The following is a 24,916-nucleotide window of genomic DNA, read 5'->3' as shown; positions in this document are numbered from 1 at the left end:
TGTGTAGAGGGATAGTATTCAGGGAGTCATCAGTGGATGGATTATGAATAAGGAACCCTAGGGGTTAGTCTTGTTGCAAACTTACCTTGCTGCACGGGTAAATGTTTTCACCCAGGGGCCCAGCAGCCATGTGGCCAGCCTGCAGGGGGAGCCACCACAATGTGTGAGTGTGTGGTAATCAGATGAAGCCTGTTGTGAGTGCTCCCCGCCCTGCCATCTGGAGCCATGGTGAAGTCTCACCTGTGCCATGTGCTGGAGGGCAGGTCTGTGGGTGGCACAGCGGTTTGCAGGTCTCTGTCTGTCTTCCTCCTTCTAGGCTGCACCACCTGAATTTTATTTTATTTGACTTCTATGCGGCATAGACATAAGACAGCTTTGGCCATCAACCCAGGCACCGAGCTAGAGTGAACAAAGGACTGTCATCTGCTCTGCCCATGGGTGATACAAAACCACCACCACCAACAAGGTGTCTCTTCGCCCGTTGTCATGGGGGAACAGTTATAAGTCTGTTTAAGTTGGGACCCAGGCTCATCTCTTCAGTAGGCCTGGTCCTTAGAGAAGGGACCCTGGGCCAGGGAGCACCTGGGATAGCATTGGGGTAGACAGGGAGAGAAAGTTAAGTCGGGACATGCTCACACAGGCGGGCAGTATTTGGAGTGTGAACGCGCTGTGGCAAGAATGGTGATCCAATAGTGCTGCTGGTGAGGTATGAGCCCTCTGACTTGGGAAAAGCACACTTCCTGTGAGGGGGGTCCCTGGAGGCACCCCCATCCTGGGAAGACTTTTGATTCTCCCTGTGGGGCATTGCAGGCTCCTGTATATTCACATGAATGACTTGATTTGGGTCTCTTTTTCTCACTGAGCCCTTCTTAAGAATTATCCATGGGCCGGGCGTGGTGGCGCACGCCTTTAATCCCAGCACTCGGGAGGCAGAGGCAGGCGGATCGCTGTGAGTTCGAGGCCAGCCTGGTCTACAGAGTGAGTCCAGGACAGCCAAGGCTACACAGAGAAACCCTGTCTCGAAAAACCAAAAAAAAAAAAAAAAAAAAAAAAAAAAAAAAAAAAAAAAAAGAATTATCCATGGGAACCTAACCTTTTAATTTGTGCCATTGCTTGAGAGTAATACTCTGTAACAGGAACATGACAGCGCGGCTTTGCTTTGACAATCTTCCTTTTAATATTTTACTGGGCTGGCCATCACCCCCAGCTCCTGCCTGCTCATTCTCTCCTTCCATCGTTCTCTGCCTTCATCACAACCTTCTTTCATCATTTTTCCATCTGGGCGGCAGACAGGTAGCTTGCCAGATCATTTACTGGTGTCTTTGTCCTGCCAGGTTCTGTGAGCTGCTGGTAGACGTGGCTGCTGGGGAGAAATACTCTTGCCCAAAGCGTCTGGGAAGCCCAGCTGCTTCTGGGAGTGTATGGTGCACAGTGGGAGGCAGGGGAGCCAGACCTGTCCTCTTTTGAGTCTGTGGCTGGATCCATTCTCAGTGGAGGAGTGTCGCCAGGGGAGGGGGCGAGTCACCCTGCAAGGAGGAGAGATTTAGTTGTGTTCCCTTAGAGCTGCTATGGCAGGACCACAGCTGTCATGGGAAGCCGACTCCAGGTGAGGCAGCCACCTTGAGTTGGCATGGGGAAACTGAACTAACCTGGAGGTCCCCAAGGTAGCTTCCATATCCAAGGCACTTTCTACACGGCAGTCTTAGGCATCCTTTTTCTGTGTTGTTTTGACCTAGTGACTGGGCTCAAACTTGACATCTTCCTGCCTCAGTCTCTTAAATATGGAGATTGCAAGTTTGGGCCACCATGCTTGGCCTGTTGCCCAGGATTGGCTTAAATTCATGGGTTCAAGAGATCTTTCTACCCCAGCCACTCCAGTAGTGGCCTTTATAGTGTTCAGAAACATTGTCCTTAGTTTTTATTGGTCCAAACAGAGTCTTAAACTAGAATGTGAAGCAGGCTGACTTTAACCCCCTCCTAGCTCATATGTATAGTAGAACTGAGAGGGGAATTGTCTGCCTCATCTGCGATGGCCACTTTTCTTTTGTCTCTGAATCGAGATAAGAATTATTTCGACAAGGCTGGCATAAGACTATGCCATTTAATCTTAGTTTAAAAAAAATATTTATTTCTTTATTTTTATTTTTACGTGTATGTGAATGTGCCTGAGTGTTCCTGCACTGTGTGCACGCAGAAGTTTGTGGAGATCAGTAGAGGGGCATTGCGTGCCCTGGAAATAGGGTTACAAGGTAGTTGTGAGCCACCATGTGCATGGTGGGAACCAAGTCAAGTCCTCTCCTTTTTCTCTCCAGACCCATCAATTTATTTTTTAAAAAATTAATATGACATGGAATAGAGGCTGGGGGTGTAGCTCAATGACAGGAATGTGAGGCTGTGGGGCTGCAGCAATGTCTCAGTGGTTAAGAGCACTGCTGCTCTTCTGTAGGGCCGGGGTTCTATTTCTAGAAACTGCCTGGTGCCTTACAACCCTCTGTAATTCCAGGGGATCTGATGCCTCTTGTGGCATTTATAGGCACTAGGCTCACGTGTGGTACACAGATATACTTGTAGGCAAAGCACTCAATGCACATAAAAAAAAAAAAGTTAAAAAAATACGAGGCCATGGATTCAATTTCAAGCACATCAAATAAGTAATAGTGATATGTATGCATTGGTTAGATGTAATTTTAAAACTTAATATTCTAGCTGCCCAGCTTCTAAGATTTGACACGTAGCTCCTGGGCAGGTGTGGTCCATGCCGCACTGTGGACTTCCGTCCATCCGTCTGTCTGTCTGTCTTGCTCTATCTTTTGCAGGCTCTGGCTACATCCTGTATTACACACTCTTGGAGCTGTGCCTTCTCAGTAAAATCCACTCTGTTTTCCTATTTGCTTTCAATTTCCCCAAGTTTTATTGCCATCCCTGGGCTATTTGGGGGCATTTTTTTTACTGTTCCTTTAATCCCTTTGAAGGGGAAGGTATGGGTGACTTTATGGAATCATTTTACTATTTGTTCTTTCATTTTTCTTTTAAGAGTTATTTGTTTCCTTCTAGATTATATATATGTGTGTGGGTATGGGCATGCACTGTTAGGTACCCAAGGAGGCCTGCTGTCAGATTGCCTGGAACTGGAATTACAGATGGGTTGTGACCCACCCAACGGGGTCCTGTGAGCTCCTATACTGCCCTCTTCTTTTATTTATTTTTATTAAATATATCTTTTTTGTGGTAGGGTTTTGCTATGTAGCTGATGATGGCTTTAATCTTCCTGTCGCAGCTTTCCAGTGCTTACACCCCACTTTCCTAGTAACCATATTTTACTTTTGTTTCTATGAGTTTCTTTTAGTGGTTTATTTTTGAGACAGGAATTCACCCGTCTTGTCATTTGTTCCTTCAGATGTTCTTTCTAGCTGCAGCCCTGCTCACATCTGTATCCATAGGGGCAGTCTCTTATTTACACTGTAACGATAAAGCTGTCAAGTGCTTATTTATGTTAAGTAGTACATTGCAAATTAATGCGCACTTCTGTGAGGACAGTTTACTGAGTTGAGTATGGTGGGTTTTATTTCTCTCCAGCAATAGTGTCATGGGTGGACCTACTGGGTTTTGTTTTCTTTTTTGAGATAGGGTCTTGCACTTCCTGGCTTTGACTGCTGATCCTCCTGCCTCTACCTCCTGAGTGTCGGGATCATGGGTGTGAGCCATCAGGCAGTTCTGCTGGTGTTGGGAATTGAGTCCAGGGCTTCGTGTATGCCTGGCAAGCACTGTACTGCTAAGTAATGTCCCTAGCCCTGGCTGGATTCCCCCTCTCTGCTTTCTTAAGTGTTAACTTCATTTTGCAGGGTAATGAGGCACTCCTTTCGCAGCCCTAGGACGCTACACTGTCCCCTGTGCTGTCCTACATCCATCCTTATATGTGCACACAGCCCCTTTGCTGTTGTTCTTTAAAAAAAAAAAATAAAACTTACCATTTTAAGCTTAGAAGGAAATAGTAGTAGCATGGATTGCTGCAGGTTGGTATACAATGTATCTGTAGGGTTGTTTTTTTCTTAAAGACTCCTCTAACTGTGGATTCAGTTTCCTAGTAACCATATTTTACTTTTGTTTCTATGAGTTTCTTTTAGTGGTTTATTTTTGAGACAGGGTATCACAGTATAGCTCAGGCAGCACTGGAGTTTACTGTGTAGCCCAGGCTGGCCTCAAACTTGGTGTCTTCCTGCCTTCGCTGATCAGGTACTTGGATTATCAAGTTGTGTGCCACCACATCTGGGTCATGTATTCTGTGGGATCATGTGTGTAGTGTTTATCTTTCTTGACTAGTTCCTTTCCCTTAATAAAGTATATTCAAGGTAAATAAGTGATATGTAGCGTATTATAGCATTTCCTTTATTTTCTTTATTGCTTTTATTTTGTGTATTTTTCTCCGTGTATCAGCTGATAGATGTTTAGTTTGCTTCTGTTTTTTGGCTGTTGTGGCTCATCCTGCAGTGAATATGTTTGTGTAGATATCTCTTTGAGGCTCTATTTTTTGTTTGTTTGTTTTGATTTGATTTTTTTCCAGACAGAGTTTCTCTGTGTAGCCTTGAATATATTTCCTGCCGTTCTGTAGAATGTCTTTCCACTCTGTCAGTCATTTTCTTCATTATGAGGATTTTTAAAAAAAGATTTTATTTATTTATTTATTTTATGTATATAAGTGCTCTAACTGCATTACATCTACATGCCAGAAGAGGGCATCAGAGGGTATATAGATGGTTGTGAGCCACCATGTGGTTGCTGGGAATTGAACTCAGGACCTCTGGAAGAGCAGATAGTGCTCTTAACCGCTGAACCATCTCTCCAACCCCATTATGAGGATTTTTAAGTCTGACAATCCCACTTGTCTGTTTTTGCTTTGGCAGCCTGTGCTTTTGGAGCTACCCAAGCACCTAGTGTAAAATCCAATGCTAAGAGGCTGTTGCCTGTGCTTTTTGAGATGGTGTTTAAGGATGAAGCTAAACTGGCCTCTAATTCCTTGATTCTCCTGCCTCAACATCCCCATTGCTGGGATGATAGGTGTGAACGAACTACCATGCCTGGTGCTTCGTGCCTTCTTTTAGGAATCTCTTAGCTTTGGATCTTAAGCTACGTCTTTAATATGCTTTGCATTTGATGGCAGAAGGCAAGGACCCAACTTTGGTCTTTTGTATATCGATATCCAGATTTTCTGGCATGATTTATTGGAGCCTAGCATTTCACCACTGTGTGATCTTATCAACGATCCCTTGATCATGGATGAAGGGTTCATTTCTGAGCTCTTTGTTCAGTTTCGTTGGTTTCTGTGATTTAAATCTGGGGCACACTATTTTCATTACTGTGGTCTTCTATAGTTAAAGGTTGGGAACGAAAAGGTTCTCTTATGTTATCCTTTCATAGGATTATTGTGGATATTTGAGTCTTTAGACTCAAATGAATTGTTGGATATTTTTCTCCTGCTACAAAATGCCATGGAATTGCCTCACTCTGTAGGTCACTTGGGTGATGTAAGTGCTTTAATAAAATTAAGTCTTCCAATCCATGAACACAGGATAAGCCATCTTTTTTAAAAATCTTTTTTGTTTCTGCTTAAAATTTTAACATTTGTTTATCATGTGCATGTGTGCGCATGATTGTGCAGTGTACACATGCATGCATGGAGGTCAGAGGACCAGCTGCAGGCGTTGGTTCTCTCCTTCCACCATGTGGGTTCTGGTGTCAAACTCAGGTCCTCAGGCTTGGTTAAATTGTCCTTACCTGGTAAACCACCCTGCAGCCCTTTCATGTTTCTTTAGGCAACATTTTTCTAGTTTTCAGTGTGTAATTCTTTTGAGTCCTTGTTTAGATTGTTTGTAGCAAATTTTTTAAAAAAATTTTTTATTATTAATTTATTCTTGTTACATCTAAATGGTTATCCCATTCCTTGTATCCTCCCAGTCTTCCCTCCCTCCCATTTTCCCCTTATTCCCCTCCCCTATGACTGTTCCTGAGGGGGATTACCTCCCCCTGTATATGTTCATAGGGTATCAAGTCTCTTCTCGGTAACCTGCTGTCCTTCCTCTGAGTGCCACCAGGTCTCCCCCTCCAGGGGACATGGTCAAAGGTGAGGCACCAGAGTATGTGAGAAAGTCATATCCCACTCTCCACTCAAGTGTGGAGACTGTTCTGACCATTGGCTAGATATGGGTAGGGGTTTAAAGTTTACCGCCTGTATTGTCCTCAGCTGGTGCCTTAGTTTGAGCGGGACCCCTGGGCCCAAATCTGCCTATCATAATGTTCTACTTGTATGTTTCTAGGACCCTCTGGATCCTTCTATTTTGCTATTCTCTCATGCTTCTCTCATCTATTGTAGCAAACTTTTATTTTTATTTTTTATTTTTTGCTGTTGTAGATAGAATTGTTTATTAACTTCTTATTAGGTAGAATAGAAACACAGCTGAGTTTTGGTTTTGAGTTTTATATCATGCAACATTAATTCAGGGAGAGAAAGAGAGAGAGAGAGAGAGAGAGAGAGAGAGAGAGAGAGAGAGAGAGATATCTTAAGGGTTTTCTACAGACAAATTTTACTTATTTATTATTTATTTATTTTTCTGTGAGTAAGTTCAGTAACACTCACCTTTTCTCTCTCCAGTTTGGATGCCTTCTACTTTTTTTTTTCTTGCAGAATTGGTCTCACTAGTTTTCCTAGGACTTTGTTGAATAGAAGTGTGAAGTAAGCATCTTTACTTTATTTCTGAGAACAGGGGTAAGGCGTCCGGTCTTTCCACTATTGAGTATAATGTCAGCTGTGCATAGCCCCTTCATTAAGCCTTCCTGGAACTGCCTGGTTGGGTGAGCCATCTGTTTCCTGTAGGACCCCAGCTGGGACATCTATAAAAGGTGTGAGTGAGCCGGACACTGGGACAGGCTGCATAAATGCTTATTCCAGCATTTGCAGAAAACGATTTTTATGACCAGTTCTGGGCTTGATGCTTCACGTGTGCTTGTGCCAGTTGCAGTGATCAGGATAAGTCTACCTAGGACGGCAACTTCAGTTTTTCCAGATGGCCAGCCCTTTAAGCAATAGAGAGCACTGGTCTTGCGCTGTCAGAGCCTTATACATCTGAGTGTGTGTGTGTAACACGTTTCTGCATCACTGTTCACAGTGCTATGCCATCATCAAAGGAAGGAATTAACACCACGAGGCTGATCACCAAAGGAATTAACAACACTGTGAGGCTGCGGAGATTCCAGAGGCCTATGCCAGGAGCGGAGAGTTAGATTCTCCTGGATTCTTACATATTTGTTTTCTTTTCCCACTTGGCTAACGTTATGGGCTTGGAAAAATTTTAATCCCCAGGGAGCCTAAGTGTCTGAGCACCTGCCTCTGCTGTGTAAGAATTATGAGGATGCAAGGATTAGGGGGATTCACGCTTTGCTACTGGGCCTAACGTGTAAGAAATGCTCTGTAAGTAGGGTTAGTGTTGGAACTGTGCACCAGGTTATACTGAGTGCAGTCAACCAGACACGGAAAGAGGAGGACCGTCTGCTACACATCTCCACATTGGAGTTTGTAATCTGAAGTAACCAAAGAAGCTACAAGGAAAGAACTATGGGGCAATGGAGAAGGAGGAAAAGGAGTCTAGAAGGGGCCCAGTAGGAGAGGAATGCTATGAAGGATGACGGGAAAAGGTGCCCAGTAGGAGAGGAATGCTAAAGGATGATGGGAAAACGTGCACAGTAGGAGAGGAATGCTAAAGGATGACGGGAAAAGGTGCCCAGTAGGAGAGGAATGCTAAAGGATGATGGGAAAACGTGCACAGTAGGAGAGGGATGCTATGAAGGATGACGGGAAAAGGTGCACAGTAGGAGAGGGATGCTATGAAGGATGACGGGAAAACGTGCCCAGTAGGAGAGGGATGCTATGAAGGATGACGGGAAAACGTGCACAGTAGGAGAGGGATGCTATGAAGGATGACGGGAAAACGTGCACAGGGACTTTAGCTGTGGGCAGGGAAGGAAGGCTAATATAGGGGGGAGCATGAAGAAGCAGACATAAATAGCATGAAGGGTGTTTGTAAAAGCCATGAAGTAACATGGTAGGATATATGCTTACTTAAAATATATATAGCTAATCCCAGCACTCGGGAGGCAGAGGCAAGCGGATCTATGTGTGTTCGAGGCCAGCCTGGTCTACAAAGTGAGTCCAGAACAGCCAAGGCTACACAGAGAAACCCTGTCTCAAGAAACATATATAATATGTGTTTGTGTGTATGTATGTATGTATGTATGTATGTATGTATGTATGTATGTGTTTGTGTGTATGCATGCTTCCCTCAAGAGTCTTGCATTGAACACAAATCCCAGGGCCAGATTGGGAAACATCCAACAAATTGCAGGTCAGAGGAATACAAGAGATTCCTGAAACAATACGGAGTATTGCCATTTTCCTTGGTTTCCTTCCAGAATTTGAAGGTGAGACTCACAGGACATGGAGGAATAGAGCTGCATCTGACCTAGAAGGAAGGTGCTGCACAAGCCACCAAGGGAAGGAAGCAATCAGTGCTAGCCAGTTGTAAAGCTTACAAACAGCAGTAATTACCAGCCTGGCACGCTATCTCCAGTGGTGCAATAGTGGCACTTTTATCTTGGGGGTTATCAACAGCTGTCTAGTTGGACTTAAGACCTGCTCAACAGGAAAGAATCATGCCTGGTACTGTAAACCTAGCCACCTAGCCAGGGCTGGAGAGGTCATAGATCTGAGAGAAGAACCTACCACCACCATTTTCCTAAACCAGTATAATTGCTAAGTGCATCTGACACCATTATCTTATTATCCACAGATAACTGTAGCTCTCATACCTTATCAAAGAAGCTTTTTTTAAAAACAGGAGATGGAGAATATATATATATATATATATATATATATATATATATATATATATTTTTTTTTTTTTTTTTAAGATGGAGACTATTATAAAGATTCACAACTGGCCAAAGTGCAGAGAATAAATGACTGTGGGGCACCCAACCCTAACTGCTGAGTCTGCAATGTTGCCGCTATACCTAAAGCTCAGAGAGAAGCAGGAAGAAAGATTGTTAAGAGCCAGAACCCTACGATACCCACTGTTAAATAATGTTTCTTAGGGAAGACACACCCATGAGATATGCATAATGACAACATCAGCTGATATACCAGTGTTGATGGGGAAATGCCACGTAGTTTCACCCCAGATGAAGAGCTGTAAGTGGTCAATTCCTGCCAAGAGAATCAGTTTCTTCTATGGGTGAGCTCCCATACAGGATGGCCAGTCCCAAGTGGTCAGCGTTGGAAACATGTTTATATAAGAAATGTTAAATGTATACACACCACACACACACACACACACACACACACACACACACACACACACACACACACAATTGTACAGGAGTAGTGGGGTGAGGCATGGTCATCTAGGGTATCTGCAGAGTTTATTCCCTGGGATGGACAGAGAATTGGACCTCTGCGAAAGATAGAAGGCTGAATCCCAAAAAGGAGGGACAATGTCAGATGCCAAGAAAGTGACTCTGGGAGTCAGAGCATCTCAAAGGTGGAGAACTTGGCTTGATCCCAGAAAGTAGAAGTGGTAGGTGGGGATCTCAGTGCTGGGTTTGCAGAGAAAGAATCCTGAGCTACGGAAAGAACCAAAGGACAAACTGTTAGAATGAACAGCTCCCGGCAAGGTGATTGAAGGGGGCCTAGAGGTGGAGGCTGCTCAGGAACTCTGGGTCGGCCTTTTTATAGGCTCCCTGGCCCTCTCCCTGCTGGACTGCCTCTCCTTCTTCCTGATTGGTCTGGCTGGGACCCTCACCTGAGTAGACTTTTTCTTCTCTGGCCCTCCAACCCCTTAGAGCAAGAAGCAGCTCCTCTTACAGGGTCCCAAACCCAGTTTCCTCAGCAGACTCGGTCCCCCTGGCTCTCCTTCACACACACAACAACAGTAATAGTTAGATGAGGGGGCATGAATTTGGGAGGTAGGTGTGGGAGGGGCTTGAGGGGGAAGGAAGAGGTGGGAGAGATGTAGACACAGGGCTCACATATGAAGTTCTCAAAAATAAAATAGGGCCACAGAGATGCTCCTGTGTTAAGAGCACGGCCTTCCCTATTAGAGGACCCAGGCTTGATTCCCAATACCCATGTAGTGGCTGACAGCTGTTCATAACTCCAGTTCCAGGGGATCTGAGGTGGGCACCGGGCATTCATGTGGTGTACAGACGTACATGCAGGCAAAGCACTCATACACATAAAATAAATGTTAAAAATTAAATACAAACAAGTAAGTAAAGGAAAACAAAGCTAGAAACACTCTCAATTTAATTTGAAATTCCTTTTTTTTTTTCTGGTTTTTTGAGACAGGGTTTCTCTGTGTAGCCTTGGCTGTCCTGAACTCACTTTGTAGACCAGGCTGGCCTCGAACTCATAGTCATCTGCCCGCCTCTGCCTCCCAAGTGCTGGGATTAAAGGCGTGCGCCACCACGCCTGGCTAATTTGAAAATTCTTTATGCTTACAGTAGTTTTAAGTGGGATGGTTCGTGATCTGTTAGCTGTACCTACAATATTCTTATCTCACCGGACCGACTCCATGAGCATTTTATTTTAGTTTAATGGACTCTTAAATAGGATTCAATGCTAAATGTGTAAACTTCTTAGAAAACGAATTAACATCATAAAAACAGGATGTGTATACAACTCTAAAAATTGCATTGAACTTGGGAACCGTATTTGCATTCTGCAGATGAGGAATGCATTTCTAAAGACACTTCCTGCCTGGGCACTGTTGCTGCTCCCATGTGTGGTGTGCCTCAGGCGTCTTGGAAGCCTTGCTCCCCATTTCATTTTCATAATCTCAAGGATGGCTGTGAAGATGGTTCTGTGATATGGCCATGCTCAAGCAAAAGTCCAGAGCCGGCATTCCAGGAGGTAGCATTTGTCCAAGCGTGGAGGAGCATGGCTGATGTGTGCAGACGCTTCACATGTTCCTTTGTGCTCTAGTGTGACCTAAGCATGCAATCCCGTGGCGTTCACTGACCCTGAAGAAAGGAAAGTGATTAAAGTGGGGTATAAGAGTAGGAGGGGATGTTGAAGGGGTCTGGTTTGAGGAAGCTGGCTCCATTGCTCGACCAAGTGGTTCGTTTGGAGAAAATGAGGAAAAGGCAGATGTTTCAGAAGGAAGGAAAGGTGGCACAGACTCAAAGAAAGTGCTAGTAGTTATTATTCTCTGTCTATCTCTGTCTGTCTGTCTATCTGTCTGTCTGTCTGTCTGTCTGTCTGTCTGTCTGTCTGTCTGTCTCTCTCGGGAGGGGGATGTTAAAATGGATCTTTCTGTAGTATCTGTCTTAGGGTTTCTATTGCTTGTCGCAAAGCACCATGGCCAAAAAGGAAGTTGGGGGGGAAGGGCTTATTTGGCTTACACTTCTAGATCATAGTCCATCGCTGGAGGAAGTCAGGACAGATTCTAAGGCAGGGCTGGAACCCGGAGGCAGGAGCTGATGCAGAGGCCACGGAGGGGTGCTGCTTACTGGCTGGCTTGCTTCCCGTGGCTTGCTCAGTCTGCTTTCTCACAGAACCAGGGACCACCAGCCCAGGCACAGCAGCACCCACAGTGGGCGGGGCCCTCCTCCATGGATCACTAATTGAGAAAATGCCCTACAGCTGGATCTCATGGAGGCCTCTCCTCGGTTGAGGCTCCTTCCTCTCTGATGACTCCAGCTTGTGTCAAGTTGACACCCAAGACCAGACAGTGCAGTATCTCTATATGTGTAAATGGAAAATGTTACCATTTTACACTGTAGCTCTGTTACCTATAGTGTCTGTGCGTGCATGTGTGTGTGTGTGTGTGTGTGTGTGTGCATGTGCTTGTGTGTGTGTGTGCATGCTTGCCACAGCGTGCATGCAGAAGTCACAGGGTGTTCTGTGGCAGGTGGTGTTCTGCATCCACCATGTGAGTCCTGGAGCCCCAGGATGTCAGGCTTGGCAGCAGGTGCCGTCACCAGCTGAGCCATCCCATTGGGCCTGCAGCTCACTTACTCTGACTATCTGTTCTTCTGTGTGAGTGAGTAGGGACTTTAAGATGACCACAGCACATATTACTGTACGTCTGACTAAAATAAAGCCAGGGCCATATCCTTGGGTTGTTTCCGTTGTTTCTTATTGCAAACTGAGATCTGCAGCAAGTTTTCTTTTGCTTATTTTTCTGTATTTTACATGAATTTCGCCCTTCCCAGTACTGGGGACTAAATCCAGGGCTTTGCAATTCTAGGCACCTGTTTCACCTCCTTGCCTTTAAATTTTGAGGCAGTTTCACAAGGTTGCCCAGGCTGGCCTTGAACTTGTGATCCTTCTTCCTCAGCCTCCTTTGTAACTGATACTACACATGGGCTATCAGGCCTGGATGTGCAGCTGTTTTGTTTTTTTTCCCAATTACAATGTTTGAAACTATGGGTCTCCCTGCCAGTTTATAAAGTACTTTCAAAGTCCTTGTCTTGGCTTTCGTTTATCTATCTTTCTTTTTAATTAATTAATTAATTTTAAAAATCTTTAAAAAATTATCTATCTTTCAAATCACTTATCTAACCCATCTCCGGGAAGACAAAACGTCGGTTGTTGAATTTATCGTTAAAGAGCAAGGGCATAAATCCCAGCCATGATTTGTTTTGGTTGCCTGCCTGTCAGCGTTTAGAATGTGCACCTCCTCCCTTACTGCATGTGCCCCAGTGTGCTTAGGAAGTCAGACGCCAACTTTCAGGACTTCCCTGCCTTTGCTGTGGGTTCGGGGGGTCAAACTCAGGTTGTCAGGCTTGTGTGGCAAACATTTTAAGTGCATTTCTTGCCATATTCAAGTTAATATTACTATATATAGTAATTATATATTATACACTGTCCAGTGAGGATAAATTCTGGCGCCGTACCTCCTTGGCAGGACTTTGCCTTTGCTGTGACCGTCAGGAAGCTGTTTTCGCTATGGCAATAACAAGGCTTTTATTTCTCTCCCTACCTTCTGGGTCATCAGCTACGACAGAGACTCCACCTTCAACGTGTTTGTGGGAAAAGGCCAGCTGATTGCAGGGATGGACCAAGCTCTGGTGGGAATGTGCGTGAACGAGAGGCGGTTCGTGACGATTCCCCCAAACCTCGCCTATGGAAGTGAAGGAGTTTGTAAGTTTTACTCTGTATTTACGGACACATTTGCTGGCTCTACAGGCAACCTGACTGGAGAATTTGGCATCGTTAATATGGGTGGGGGAGTGAGGGTTGGGGAGTGGAGGTGGGGGAGGGGCGCGGCGGCGTGGGGGAGAAAGGTTCAGTACCCACAGCTAGCATTTCCATTGTAGGTTTGTCGCTTAGATATGGAAGAAAGTACCAGCACAGGAATACCTAAGGACGAGAGGAGAATTTTCTTCTCTCTCTCTTACTTTTTTATTGGGAGGAATAACTGGCCCTTCGGATTGTGCATCAGTGATTGGTTTGGATTCTTTTGGCTTCTGTTCACATTGGCAGTAGTTGTCAACTGACTTTTCCCCCCTGTGGGATGTGAACAAATGTTTATTTAACCTTAGGTCATTGACAGCAGTCCAAAGATCCCACCTAAATGCAGCCTGGTGAACCAGTGAGTTTATTGGAGTCCCTTACAGAAGCGTGCCTGAGGGCTTACTTCGCGGAGTGCCAGTGATTTAGCCGCAGCTGGATCCCTGAGAAGCCCACTGTAGCCTGGGCGGTGCCGTTTGAAAGCTGCTTCTCCGTACAACCTGGAGGCAGCTCCTCAGAGCACGGCTCCTCTCTCCTTAGCCACTGTTTATGCTTTTACAGCTCTGGGGAGAAACCCAGTACATCTCGTAACTTTTTCGTTGGCTTCCTCGGTCGGCTGTACCCTTTTCCTCCTACAACATGGAGAAAATAATCACTCCGCAGCGGAGTTGTGGATAATCTCGGAGTCGCCAGAAGAGGGCAGTCTTTCAGTGTGAACGCACTTTTCATTTCCAGCCGGTGTGATCCCTCCAAACTCAGTTCTTCATTTTGATGTACTCCTGATGGATATTTGGAATTCTGAAGACCAGGTTCAGATTCAGACGTATTTCAAGCCCCCCAGTTGCCCTCGGACTATCCAAGTGTCTGATTTTGTGAGGTACCACTACAACGGAACGTTATTGGATGGGACGCTCTTTGATTCCAGGTGAGTCCCACTGTTGCTGGAGGAGCATGCAGTGCCCTTTGATTCCTTCTGTCGTGTCTTCTTTCTATGCTCATTAGGAAACCAGAAAATGTATCCCACCGAACTACACCTAGGACCAAATCCCTCCCCGTATCATGTGGGTTAGTGTTAGATACTCCGTGGCGCCAGCCAAATTTTAACAGCTTAGAAAGAATTTTAAAAAATCCCATTTAAACGATTTAATTATTTCATTTAAACCATATTTTGAAATCTCCACTTAAGAGAAGGAGCTGTGTTTCCCAGTAAGCTTGTGAGTATTTGACTCATTTATATAGTTTGCCCATGAGAATGGAAGGGGAAAATGACAGTCTAGAGAAGTCCTGTGGCTAGGATAAAAACCAGGGAATTCAACAGGTTTTTCTGTCGTTACAGTGTGTTCAGTGTGTAGGATAGATGTTAACTGCTGGTATATATGACACACACACACACACACACACACACACACACACACATTTCATTTCTTCTAACATCAAGGGAAAAAAAATGGGAGACATGCTTGTAACTAGGAATGAGGGTGGGTTCTTTGTTTACCTGAGATTTGGAAAACAAAAGTCCCAAGGGATGAGTCAGAAATGGTATGGAACTCAACTCCTTCCTCTTTTCTTTGTTTATTATTGTTGTTGTTGCTATTATTAATTTTTTAAAGCCACAATCGCATGAGAACCTATGATACATACGTGGGAATTGGATGGCTGATTCCTGGAATGGACAAAGGGCTGCTGGGCATGTGTGTTGGGGAGAAACGGATCATCACCATCCCCCCTTTTCTGGCCTATGGAGAAGAGGGAGATGGTAAGCCCTTATTTTTCTCAGACCTTCTCTCATTCATCTTTATATGTTTATTCTTATTTATGAGTATGTGCATGTGTCTGCTTGTCTGTATATGTGCCTCACGAGTGCATTGCCCACACAGGCCAGAAGAGGGCGTCAGGTCCCCTGAGGTTGGAGACACAGGCTGTTGAGGGCTGCTAAATGTGGATGCTGGGAACCCAAGTCTTCTGCAAGAGCAGCAAGTGCTCTCAACCCCCTGGGCCGTCTCTGAGCTATTTTTCTGTAACCTCATTGTCCTTACTTGTATTTGTAGTGGTCAGTTCATCCGTGTCCATTGAAATGCACCAGGCCTTTTGCTCTAGGCCAACACTGCCTCTATGGCTGTTTATATTTAAGTAGAAGTGAATTAAAATTAAAACTCAGTTCTGGTCACAGCCTCACACTTCAGGCATACAAGAGCCACATATTGCTGAGGAGGGCTCCTTAGCCACTACACAGATACCTTTCCTTCCCACCATTGAAGAGTGGGCTGTTTGACAATGCTTGTCGGGACTATCTCCTGTCTGGAATTTGTATTCGATCATGCCTGTTGGTGCTCATGTTAAGCACTGTGTCCCTCCCTGCCTTGCTTCCCTGCAGCCCCAGACACCAGCTTCTCTCACTTTCTTGATGTAGGCAAGATTTAATCTAGTCAGCTTAAAAGTCTATAAACATCAAGGTAAAGATTTATAGCTACTGATGCCTGAATTGACGCTTTTCCTGGCTTTTTACTTCTGTTGCTTTATGAATGTGTTCTACTTGGACAAACTCAAAACATTACATTGTCTGTGGCTATTGTAGGGTTGGTAGCCTGCTTGCCTAGCATTTATGGAGCCCGGGATTGATCCCCCCGCGCATGGAGGTGCGTGCTTCTGATTCAGTACCTGGGAGGTGGAAGCAAGGAGGGTCAGGAGTTCAAGGTCATCCTCAGCTACATATTAAGTTCAAGGCCAACCTGGGACACAGAAGACCCTGTATGAAAAGTGAAATAAAATAATTAGTGTCTTATTAAGAGAGATAGAAGGCAGAACTAGATAAATAAGGTTTAGTGGTTATCCATATTAAATTTCACACATTTGGTCATACTGATGGTTGGACACAACAGAGACTTTTAGGCATGTAAGTAGTAGGCATTCATGGATAAAGAATAGAAATGAGATCAGGTGTGGCAGTGTACGCATGTAATAGCAGTGTGTCTAGAGAGTGAGCCTGAGGATTGTGAGTTCAAGGCTAGCCTGGTAAGTAAGACCCCATTTTAGAGAAACATGACAAAAAGGAATACAAATGAAAACCCGGTGCTGAGGAAGAGCTTATGATAGCCAATGTCATATTCTCCCTGCTGTTTTCTGCCTCTGTGGTCTGTAAGGCAAAGGAGAGCGGAGTCTGGGGGACGAGGCTCAGCCTTTCCACATTGCAGGGTCTGATCTTTAGCAGCGTAAGGACAATGAATCAAAATCAAACAAGCTTCCTTTTTAAAAACTTTCTTTTTCATATAAGATATTTTGATCATATCCTTTCCCTTCCCCAGCTCTGCCTCATCAACTCACTCACTCAACTTCATGCTCTATTATCTCTCAAAAAAGAAAAATCCAAACAAACTAAATCAAAACAAAACAACAACAACAACAACAAAAACACCAAAATAAAACAAACAACGGACAAAAAAAAAACCATGTAGCCCATTTTGTGTTGGCCAGCTACCCTTGGGCACGGGACCTGCCCTGGAGTGTGCTTGATAAACTCACTAACACGTCATTTGAGAAAGTTGCTTTTCTCTTGTTCAGCAGGTACCCACTGCAAATAGCTTCTAGGTAAGGATGGGACTTGGAGCTCGCTTCCCCTAATCAGTGCTGGGATTTTGTCTGGCTTGAGCCTGTGCAGGTCTTGTGTGTGCTGTCACAGTTCCTGTGAGTTCATATCTGTGCCAATCCTTTTGTGTCTAGAAGACACTAAAGAAACTTCCTTTTATTCTCTTTATCCGAAAACATAAAACATGCGGCTTGTTTTTACCTCCTGTGCCCTCTCACTCCTAGAGGAAGTGTTTTAATTCTAGGGGGAATTGCTATACAATATACGTAAGTAATTGTCATTTTGTATTGCTCAGAGAATAATGAAAAAAAAAAAAACAACAGAAGTATATGTGCTCAGGACAGATAAACTATTTTAATCTCTATTTTTTTTAGTGCAGGCTGAGCTTGAATTCATGTAGCCGAGGATGACTTTGAATTCTCATAACCTTCCATCTCCCCAGTACTGAGATTACACCTGTGTCTTGTTTTATAGTCATAACTTTTTTTTTGTTGTTTTTGGTTTTTTGAGACAAAGTTTCTTGTCTTAAATATTTTTGCTTTGAGATTGGTTGAATCCATGGATGTAGATCCGAGGACTACAGAAATATTCAAGAGTAGCAGCACCATGCATACATGAGATAGAAAAGATGGAAAAACTATTTTTGGATTATGTGTATCTTTTTCCTTTGTTACATACTTAACTTCTGTTTATTTATATATTGTTTTGGATTAAAGAATTTTACATAAAAAAAGCAGCTCTTGGTTTTAGAAAATAAGACTGTGTAGTATTTTGCAGAGCAAAGTCACAGGTTTGCAGTGTGCACATTTGAATGATTACAGTGCAGTTGTGCTCAGACAGAGCCCACAGGACGGATGGGTTTGGGTCACTTCCCACAGAGAGCTTCTCACTGTAGCCTGAGCATCTGAGGTGTGGCCATGGTGGTATGATGTGTCTCCCGTCATCTTGCCCCTCCTCAGCCAGTCAGGCTTCATGTTGTGCCCACTAAGCCCACGTTTAGATAGCAGGGTGCAACCCTGCAATTAATTACACAGCCTGGAGCCTTTGTTTCTTGGCTTAAGAACTTCAAGGAACGAGGAACAGCAGCACACAGGGCGTGAGCGGTGCTTGAAGCACTTCCTGAATTTTGCGTCTGGAATGAATTGTTCCTCCATTTCACTCTAGGGAAAGACATTCCTGGGCAGGCGTCCCTCGTCTTTGATGTTGCATTGTTGGACCTCCATAACCCCAAGGATAGCATTTCTATTGAGAACAAGGTCGTCCCTGAGAACTGTGAGCGAAGAAGTCAGAGTGGGGACTTCCTCAGGTACCATTACAATGGCACGTTTCTGGACGGCACCCTCTTTGACTCCAGGTAAGGAAGCTACTCTTCGCTCACCAGAACATCCGACTAAGTGAAGTCCAACTAACCATGCTAGACCGTGATTGAAATATCCCCGTCCCTGCTGGTTCATTTTAATCATCAGTACAGGTCTCTGTTTTCAGATTCTGAGTTTGTTCCTAGGTGGTTAGAAGAGTCTCTTGGTTTTGATGTCCCTGAAAGAAAACAGGAGGGCCTTAGCCGAGACACCTGCTATATTCCATCCTGCTCCGAGTTCCGCTGTAGACTCCAGGATGTGGAGTGGACTGAAGTGAGGGCAAGGAGATGCAGTGGACAAACAACCAGCTCTGTGCTGCCCTGGCTTCCCGACCTTGGGTAGCACTTGAGCTCTCTAAAACGTCAGCTTCGAGTTCTTTCTTGTTTCAAACACATTCCCCATGACGGTTCAGTTAAGGCATTGAAAGTGCTGTGTAAGTGTTGAGGACACCCAGCTGGAGGAGACTGCTCTAGGCATTTAGCTCCTTTCTGAACGGGTGCCGCGAGGCTAATTACTCTTCATCAGCAATTACCCAGGTGGCTGCAGTGCACAGTGCACGTGGCAAGCTGTGGCATGTCTTGTTTTTTCAGCTGGCATGTTAGCTTTGAAACCACTCCTTTAGCTTCCTGTAAACAAGTAGTGACAGAGCCTCCGCGTCTCTGAGGTAATGGACTTCTAATTTGTCTACGCATCCAAAGCAGCAAAGAAGAATTTCGCTATGGTATTCTTTCTATTGGGTAACTCATTCTTGTTATTAAGAGCTCTTCTACGTTTTTTTTTCCCCACTACTTTTTCTTATGAAAAACAGTGGTCACAGGGTTCAAAATAAAACTAAGTAGTAAATGAATATATTCAGTATATCTTTCTATTTGCCCCATTTGCTCTATTTTAGTTAGTTAATTAATTAATTTAGATTTATTTATTTTTTGTATGTGAGTGTTTTGCCTGCATTTCTGTATGTGCACCTAATGTGTGCCTGGTGCCCACAGAGGATGGAAGACAGTATTGAATCTCTTGGACTAGAGTTATGGAAAGTTATGAGCTACACAGTAGATGTTAGAAACTGAACTTGGCCCTCTTAGTTGCTCAGCCATCTCTCTAGCACCAGTTTAACCATTTTTATAAGTTTGTAGCTCAGGATTGAATGCCAGGGCCTCACATTGAGTTACAACCCAAGCCTTTTAAAAAATGTTTTGAGGTGGTGCGTTCCTGTGTAGCTCAGACTGGTCTTGAACTTCTGACCTCAAGGTGGTTCTCCTGGCTTAGTCTTCCAAATACTAGGATTACAGGTGCACACCCCTGCATGCAGCTCTAATAGTTTCTTTATTCATACTCTCTCTCTCTCTCTCTCTCTCTCTCTCTCTGTGTGTGTGTGTGTGTGTGTGTGTGTGTGTGTGTGTGTCTTAATATAAATGGAAGCAGATGAGCTGGGCATGGTGGCCCATACCTTTAATCCTAGCAGGGGAGTGGAGGCAGGTAGATCTTTGTGAGTTTGAGGCTAGCTTAGTTTTCAAAGAGAGTCCAGGACAGCCCAGGCTACATAGAGAAGCCTTGTCTTGAAAACAAACAAAGAAACAAACAACCCTCAAATTAATACAAGCACGTGTCTATACTGTCTTAGTCTCTTCCCTTTTTGGTGTATAGTATGATATGGTATGTCTCTGCGTGTCATAAAAGATTACACACTATATGTAATTCTGTTCCACGATAGGATTTTTTTTCCATATTGGTGCATCAATAGAACTCACTTAGTTTTCATGTCTGTGTAGTTTCCCACTGAGCGGGTGTAATCTGCTGATGTAATAATTCTCCTATTGCATTTGGCTTTATGCTTTTCTGTTACAAAAAGAAATCTCTCAATGCATGTTCGTTATTACTTTCTATGTTTCACTTCACTTCTATCCCTTATTCCTTGGAATTACATTTCTAATTAGAGACTATATCAGCCTAGGGGAGTGGTATTTACCTGTGTTCCCAGCACTTGGGAGGCTGAGACAGGAGGATCACTTAAGCTCAAGCTTGGGCTACATAACGATGGCCCTGTTGAAGAGATGAGGGAAGGAGGGAAGGAGGGAGAGAAGGAAGGAGGGAAGGAGGGAAGGAGGGAAGGAGGGAGGGAAGGAAGGGAGGAAGGGAGGAAGGGAAGGGAAGAGAGATGGAGAGAGCCTTTTCTGGGCATATTAGATTTCTGCCCACACTATGGTACTATTGTTTCTGCAGGTTTTGAGCAGTTTTCCTCTTGAGTACAATGGGATCTCACCCATCCTAACCAATGCAATATTCCACTGAATAGATTTTGTTCTAAACTTATGCAATCAGTCCTTTTTGTGGCTTTTGTAGGCTTTGATATTTAAAAAGAGTTGTAGTAATTTTTCTTTTGTATCCAGTTTCGGTCAAAGGTTATGTGTGTGTAATTTGAATGTATTCTTAATTAAAGTAGAATTATACAGTTTTCTCCTTTCCATCCTCTTACACATATTTTTAGAGTGTTTGATATACATTCTCTGGGTATCATTAAGAAGGAAGAGCCAGGTGCTTATGTCTTCAACCCTACTACTTGGAAGTTTTGGTGCTATCCTGGTTTCAAAACACAAAACAAAACACATTAAACTTTGGTAACTTTCAAGAGAAAAATTGTACCTAAAGATTTAATCTGAAGTTTGTTGATGGTATTTGGATATTTATATAGATATTTATTTGGAAATCTTTTATTATTATTTTTTGCCTAATTTTCTAATGATGTATTATAATTTGTTCCTTTCTTATTGATTTGAAGAAGTGAATCCTTTTGTGGTTGATCTTGCTGAAGTAATTTCTCCCATTTACATTTTAAGTTTTGCTTTATAAATTTAGTATTTTGGCTATAATATGGCGTGGGAAAGTTCTCTCTGTTCCTGCCTGAGTGACATTCTTCTTCTAGGTACCTTGCTTCCTAGGTTTGGAAAAGTTTCTGCTATGATTTATTTTTCAAATTCATTAAATTTATTTTAAGAATCATAAAACATTTCTTACAAAAGAGCATTACATTCTGCACACTGCTCTGAACAAAATGCTGTTCACCAGAAATAATGTTTTAGCTCTGCTATGATTTCATTGAAAATGTTTTCTATGCCTTGAACATGAAATTCGTCTCCCTTTCTTGTGCCAAGATTTGATTTTTAAATCATGTTCCATAGATCTTGAATATTCTGTCTATTACTTAACCTATTTTTGTCTCAGTATTCCACTTCCTCTACTGTGACTTCAAGCTCCGATATTCCTCTTGGGGCAGTCTGATGGTGAGTCTTCAATGTATATGACAAACTGAAAATTTCTTTTCCCGTATTTCAGTTTTCTGATGTTTTTTAAGATTACATCTATGTATGTGTGTTTGTGTGCACATTATGTACACGTGAGTGCAGGTGTCTGCACAGGCCATGTTCCCATGGAACTGCAGGTGGAGCTGCAGGGACAGGAAGGGTTTGGGCTGTTACTCTGAGCATTGGGAGCCAAACCGAGGTCTTCTCTCTTAACTGCTGAACCATCTCCTTTCTGTCTCTTCAGTATTTCTTAGTTAAATCCTACTTTTATATACTGTATTGACTTATTTTGCTCATTTATTTCTGTCCTCTCTTAATTCATGAGTTTGTATTCTGTTTGATTTCCTTGAAAATAATTATTCTTTTGAATGTTTTGCCTGAGATTTCCTCTACTTCATTGTCTAGGTAGACCATCCTGTGGAATTGGTAACTTGTGGTGGTGTCAGGTTGTGTTTGTTTTACACGGTCCTCATGTTTTTACACTGTAATTTGTTTTGTTTTGTTTTTTCACCTTAATTCACCCTTATTTCTTCAGTGGAAATGTCTGCAGTGCTCAAGAGGGACTGGGCTTCAGTAGCTTGATTTCATTCTTGTCTGCTTTAATGGCACGGAGGCCACCAGACTCAATCCATGGTACTTCTAGAGAGTAGAATGCTATCTTCCCAAACAATTACTGCCAAAGGGAAGGCCCACTATGAAATCACCCGATAAACCACACAATCATGGCTTAAACAGTAGTTAAAGTAGGAGGTAGGAGTACTTTGGATGCTGTTGCTTTGGGTAGGAGTGGGAAGGGAAAAATCAGAGGAAGACTAGTAGTACTGGGTTGATAAAGAAAAGATGGAACAATGCAAATATGTAAATACCAGGGGCAGATAGGGAACTGGGAAGGAGATAGGCAACTCCTATCAGTTCCATTGTGTGTGGCTGCTTCTCAGACCCACATTCCTTTTATAATATGACCATATGCATAGGAAGTAGAACATATTGCTTTTGTGGCTACTCACTCCAGGAGAGCATATTCTTAGGCTATGACCTCAGATTCTGTGGTTTAGCTTGTCTGAGATGTGGAGTTGCCTGCTGGCCTTTGGCATCAGGATTCTGAGTAATTTCTACAGCTGCTGTGCATGTCCCTTATGAATGACCTCATCTTTTTCTTCTTCCTTCTTAGCTACTCACGGAACCACACCTTCGACACGTACATTGGGCAGGGCTATGTGATTCCTGGGATGGATGAAGGCTTGCTTGGTGTTTGCATTGGAGAAAGGCGAAGGATTGTGGTCCCTCCTCACCTTGGCTATGGAGAAGAAGGAAGAGGTGTGTATTACCTGCCCTTCTCACTAATTGCTTGCTTCCGTATTGCTCAGATCAGCCCTTCTAGAGACAAAACAAGGAAGCCAAACCCAGTGGAAGACTCACTGATGGCTTGCATTTCTAGAGCTGCCTGGTTGCAGCTTGCTTCCATACCCAGTTTCATTTTCTTTCTAAAAAATGCAAACTTTACACCAGTGTTGAAAGAATTGTATAGTGAACTCTACTTTGTTTCATCAATTGTTAACATTTTACTAACATATATGTAACTATATGATCATTATTGTATATTTATTTTTATTTTATGGGTATGAGTATTTCACTGGCATGTTTGTAAGTGTACTGTGTGTATGCAGTGTCTGAGGTGGCCAGGAGAGGATACAGGGTCCCTGGAACTGGAGTTATAGACAGTTGTAAGCTGCCATGTAGGTGTTGGGAACTGAACCTGGGTCCTCTGGAAGAGCAGCTGGTGTTCTTAAACTAGCGAGCCATCTTTCCATTCTCAACCTTTACTCTCTTTTTTATCTACCTTTATATTTCTCTATTTATTTTAAATTAAGTGGTTGGAAATAAGTGTAACTTCACCTCCTTTTGTTTCGTTTTTTTATTTTGCACACTAAGAATTTCCCCCATTTAACTGTATAATTCAGAAATGTTAGTAAATTTAATGAGTTTTGTAGTAATCATCTTACTTCTCTGAACATTTTTGTCACCTTGAGAGCAAACTTCCCTTAAAAAGTTGTAGAAGCAGCTCAGTGTGGTGTCGCAGGCCTGCAGTCCCAACACCCTGGAGGTGGAAGCAGGAGAATCGGGAATTCAAGGTCACATCCCTGGCTACATAAGGGATTTGAGGCTAACCTGATCTAAATGGGGCCTTCTTCCAAAACCAACCAACCAACCAACCAACAACAACCCCAAACAAACAAATGAACAAAGAAAGAAACAAGACAAAATAGATGCAAATAATATATGTTAACTGTAAGACTTTAAAAAATTAAAAAGATGAATAATACCTCCAGATCTCCCTAAACCATATCTTGAGAAATTAATGCTACTGTGATAAGTATAGTACATCAAAAATGTCCATGAACCTGTAGATATTTCCTTATTAAGAGGGTGTTTGTTGGTGATTAAGGACCCTGAAGCAGGGATAGTGTTCTGGGTTTTCCAGGTGGCCCTGAAGTGCGTGGAGGGTCTTTGAGGGAGGCAGGATGTCAGCTGGGGAGGAGAAAGTAACTAAGCTTGACCATACAGGTCACCTTTGGGCAGGGAAATAAGGGAAACTCTCCTAAGGCCTCTAAAAAGAGCACACCGTTGCCAGTGCCTGTAGGTTATGCCCCTGACTTCCAGAACTGTGTCCACCTGCTTGTCCTCTTTCCCAACTCTTCCTGTCCCCTCCTATTTCTCCTGTATTTTCTCCTTCTTTCCTGCCTCTCTTCTCTCTTTCTCTCTCTTTTTCTTACAGGCTGGGCATAGATCTTAGGGCCCTGTATTTCCTATGCAAGCACTTTACTGCTGGGCTTCATCCCCAGCCCAGTTTTTTTTTTTTTCAATTTCAAGCCCCCAAATTTGTGGTAAAATTTTATTTCAGTAGTAGGTATTTCTGGACTTTTGGGTGTATGTGTAAATTAAAAGAAATGTATGCACTAAGTTTGGAGGATGTGCCTATATCCAGAGCGCTAGAGAGGTGGAGGCAAGAGAACTGAAAATTCAAGTCCAGCCTGGGCTACATAGGCAGGCCCTTTACCAAAGACAGAGCTGAAAAAAAAAAATATCTACCTGTACTAATTTATATTGAAAGAGAAGTTATATTTTCATCATATTGTGTTGTAATTTTTCTCTTCACTCATTTTTTGTGAACAATTTTATGTCAACAGTTATCTTTTGATTGTAAGCCTATCCTTTAGCAGCCAAGCCATCTCTGCAGCCCACCAACAGATATTTTTAATAGCTACATAGTATTTATATTGTGTTTTCTTTTCGCTTGCATTATCTTTTTGCTGACTTGCTTAGATTTCCTTAGGAAAAGTTGACACGTTTTTTTGTTTTTTTATTTTATTATTATTTTTTAAAATCATGGTTT

The 24,916-nt window shown here is 43.2% G+C and overlaps 1 protein-coding gene across 1 annotated transcript in view; it reads left to right on the top strand.

The window, feature by feature from the left end:
• The window catches only part of FKBP9 (FKBP prolyl isomerase 9), a 48,581-nt gene that overhangs the window by 6,326 nt on the left and 17,339 nt on the right, over nucleotides 1-24,916 (top strand). Inside the window, exons 2-6 of the mRNA XM_084786994.1 lie at nucleotides 13,047-13,192; nucleotides 14,018-14,207; nucleotides 14,893-15,038; nucleotides 18,030-18,219; nucleotides 22,694-22,839. Coding sequence (XP_084643120.1) covers nucleotides 13,047-13,192; nucleotides 14,018-14,207; nucleotides 14,893-15,038; nucleotides 18,030-18,219; nucleotides 22,694-22,839 — 818 coding nt within the window. The remainder of the gene's footprint in view (nucleotides 1-13,046; nucleotides 13,193-14,017; nucleotides 14,208-14,892; nucleotides 15,039-18,029; nucleotides 18,220-22,693; nucleotides 22,840-24,916) is intronic.

The sequence above is a fragment of the Acomys minous genome (assembly GCF_964271855.1).
Source record: "Acomys minous genome assembly, chromosome: 6".
In the NCBI taxonomy this organism is placed as follows: domain Eukaryota; kingdom Metazoa; phylum Chordata; class Mammalia; order Rodentia; family Muridae; genus Acomys; species Acomys minous.
Note: the sequence above shows the minus strand (reverse complement) of the source record. Positions and strands in the feature narration are given on the sequence as shown.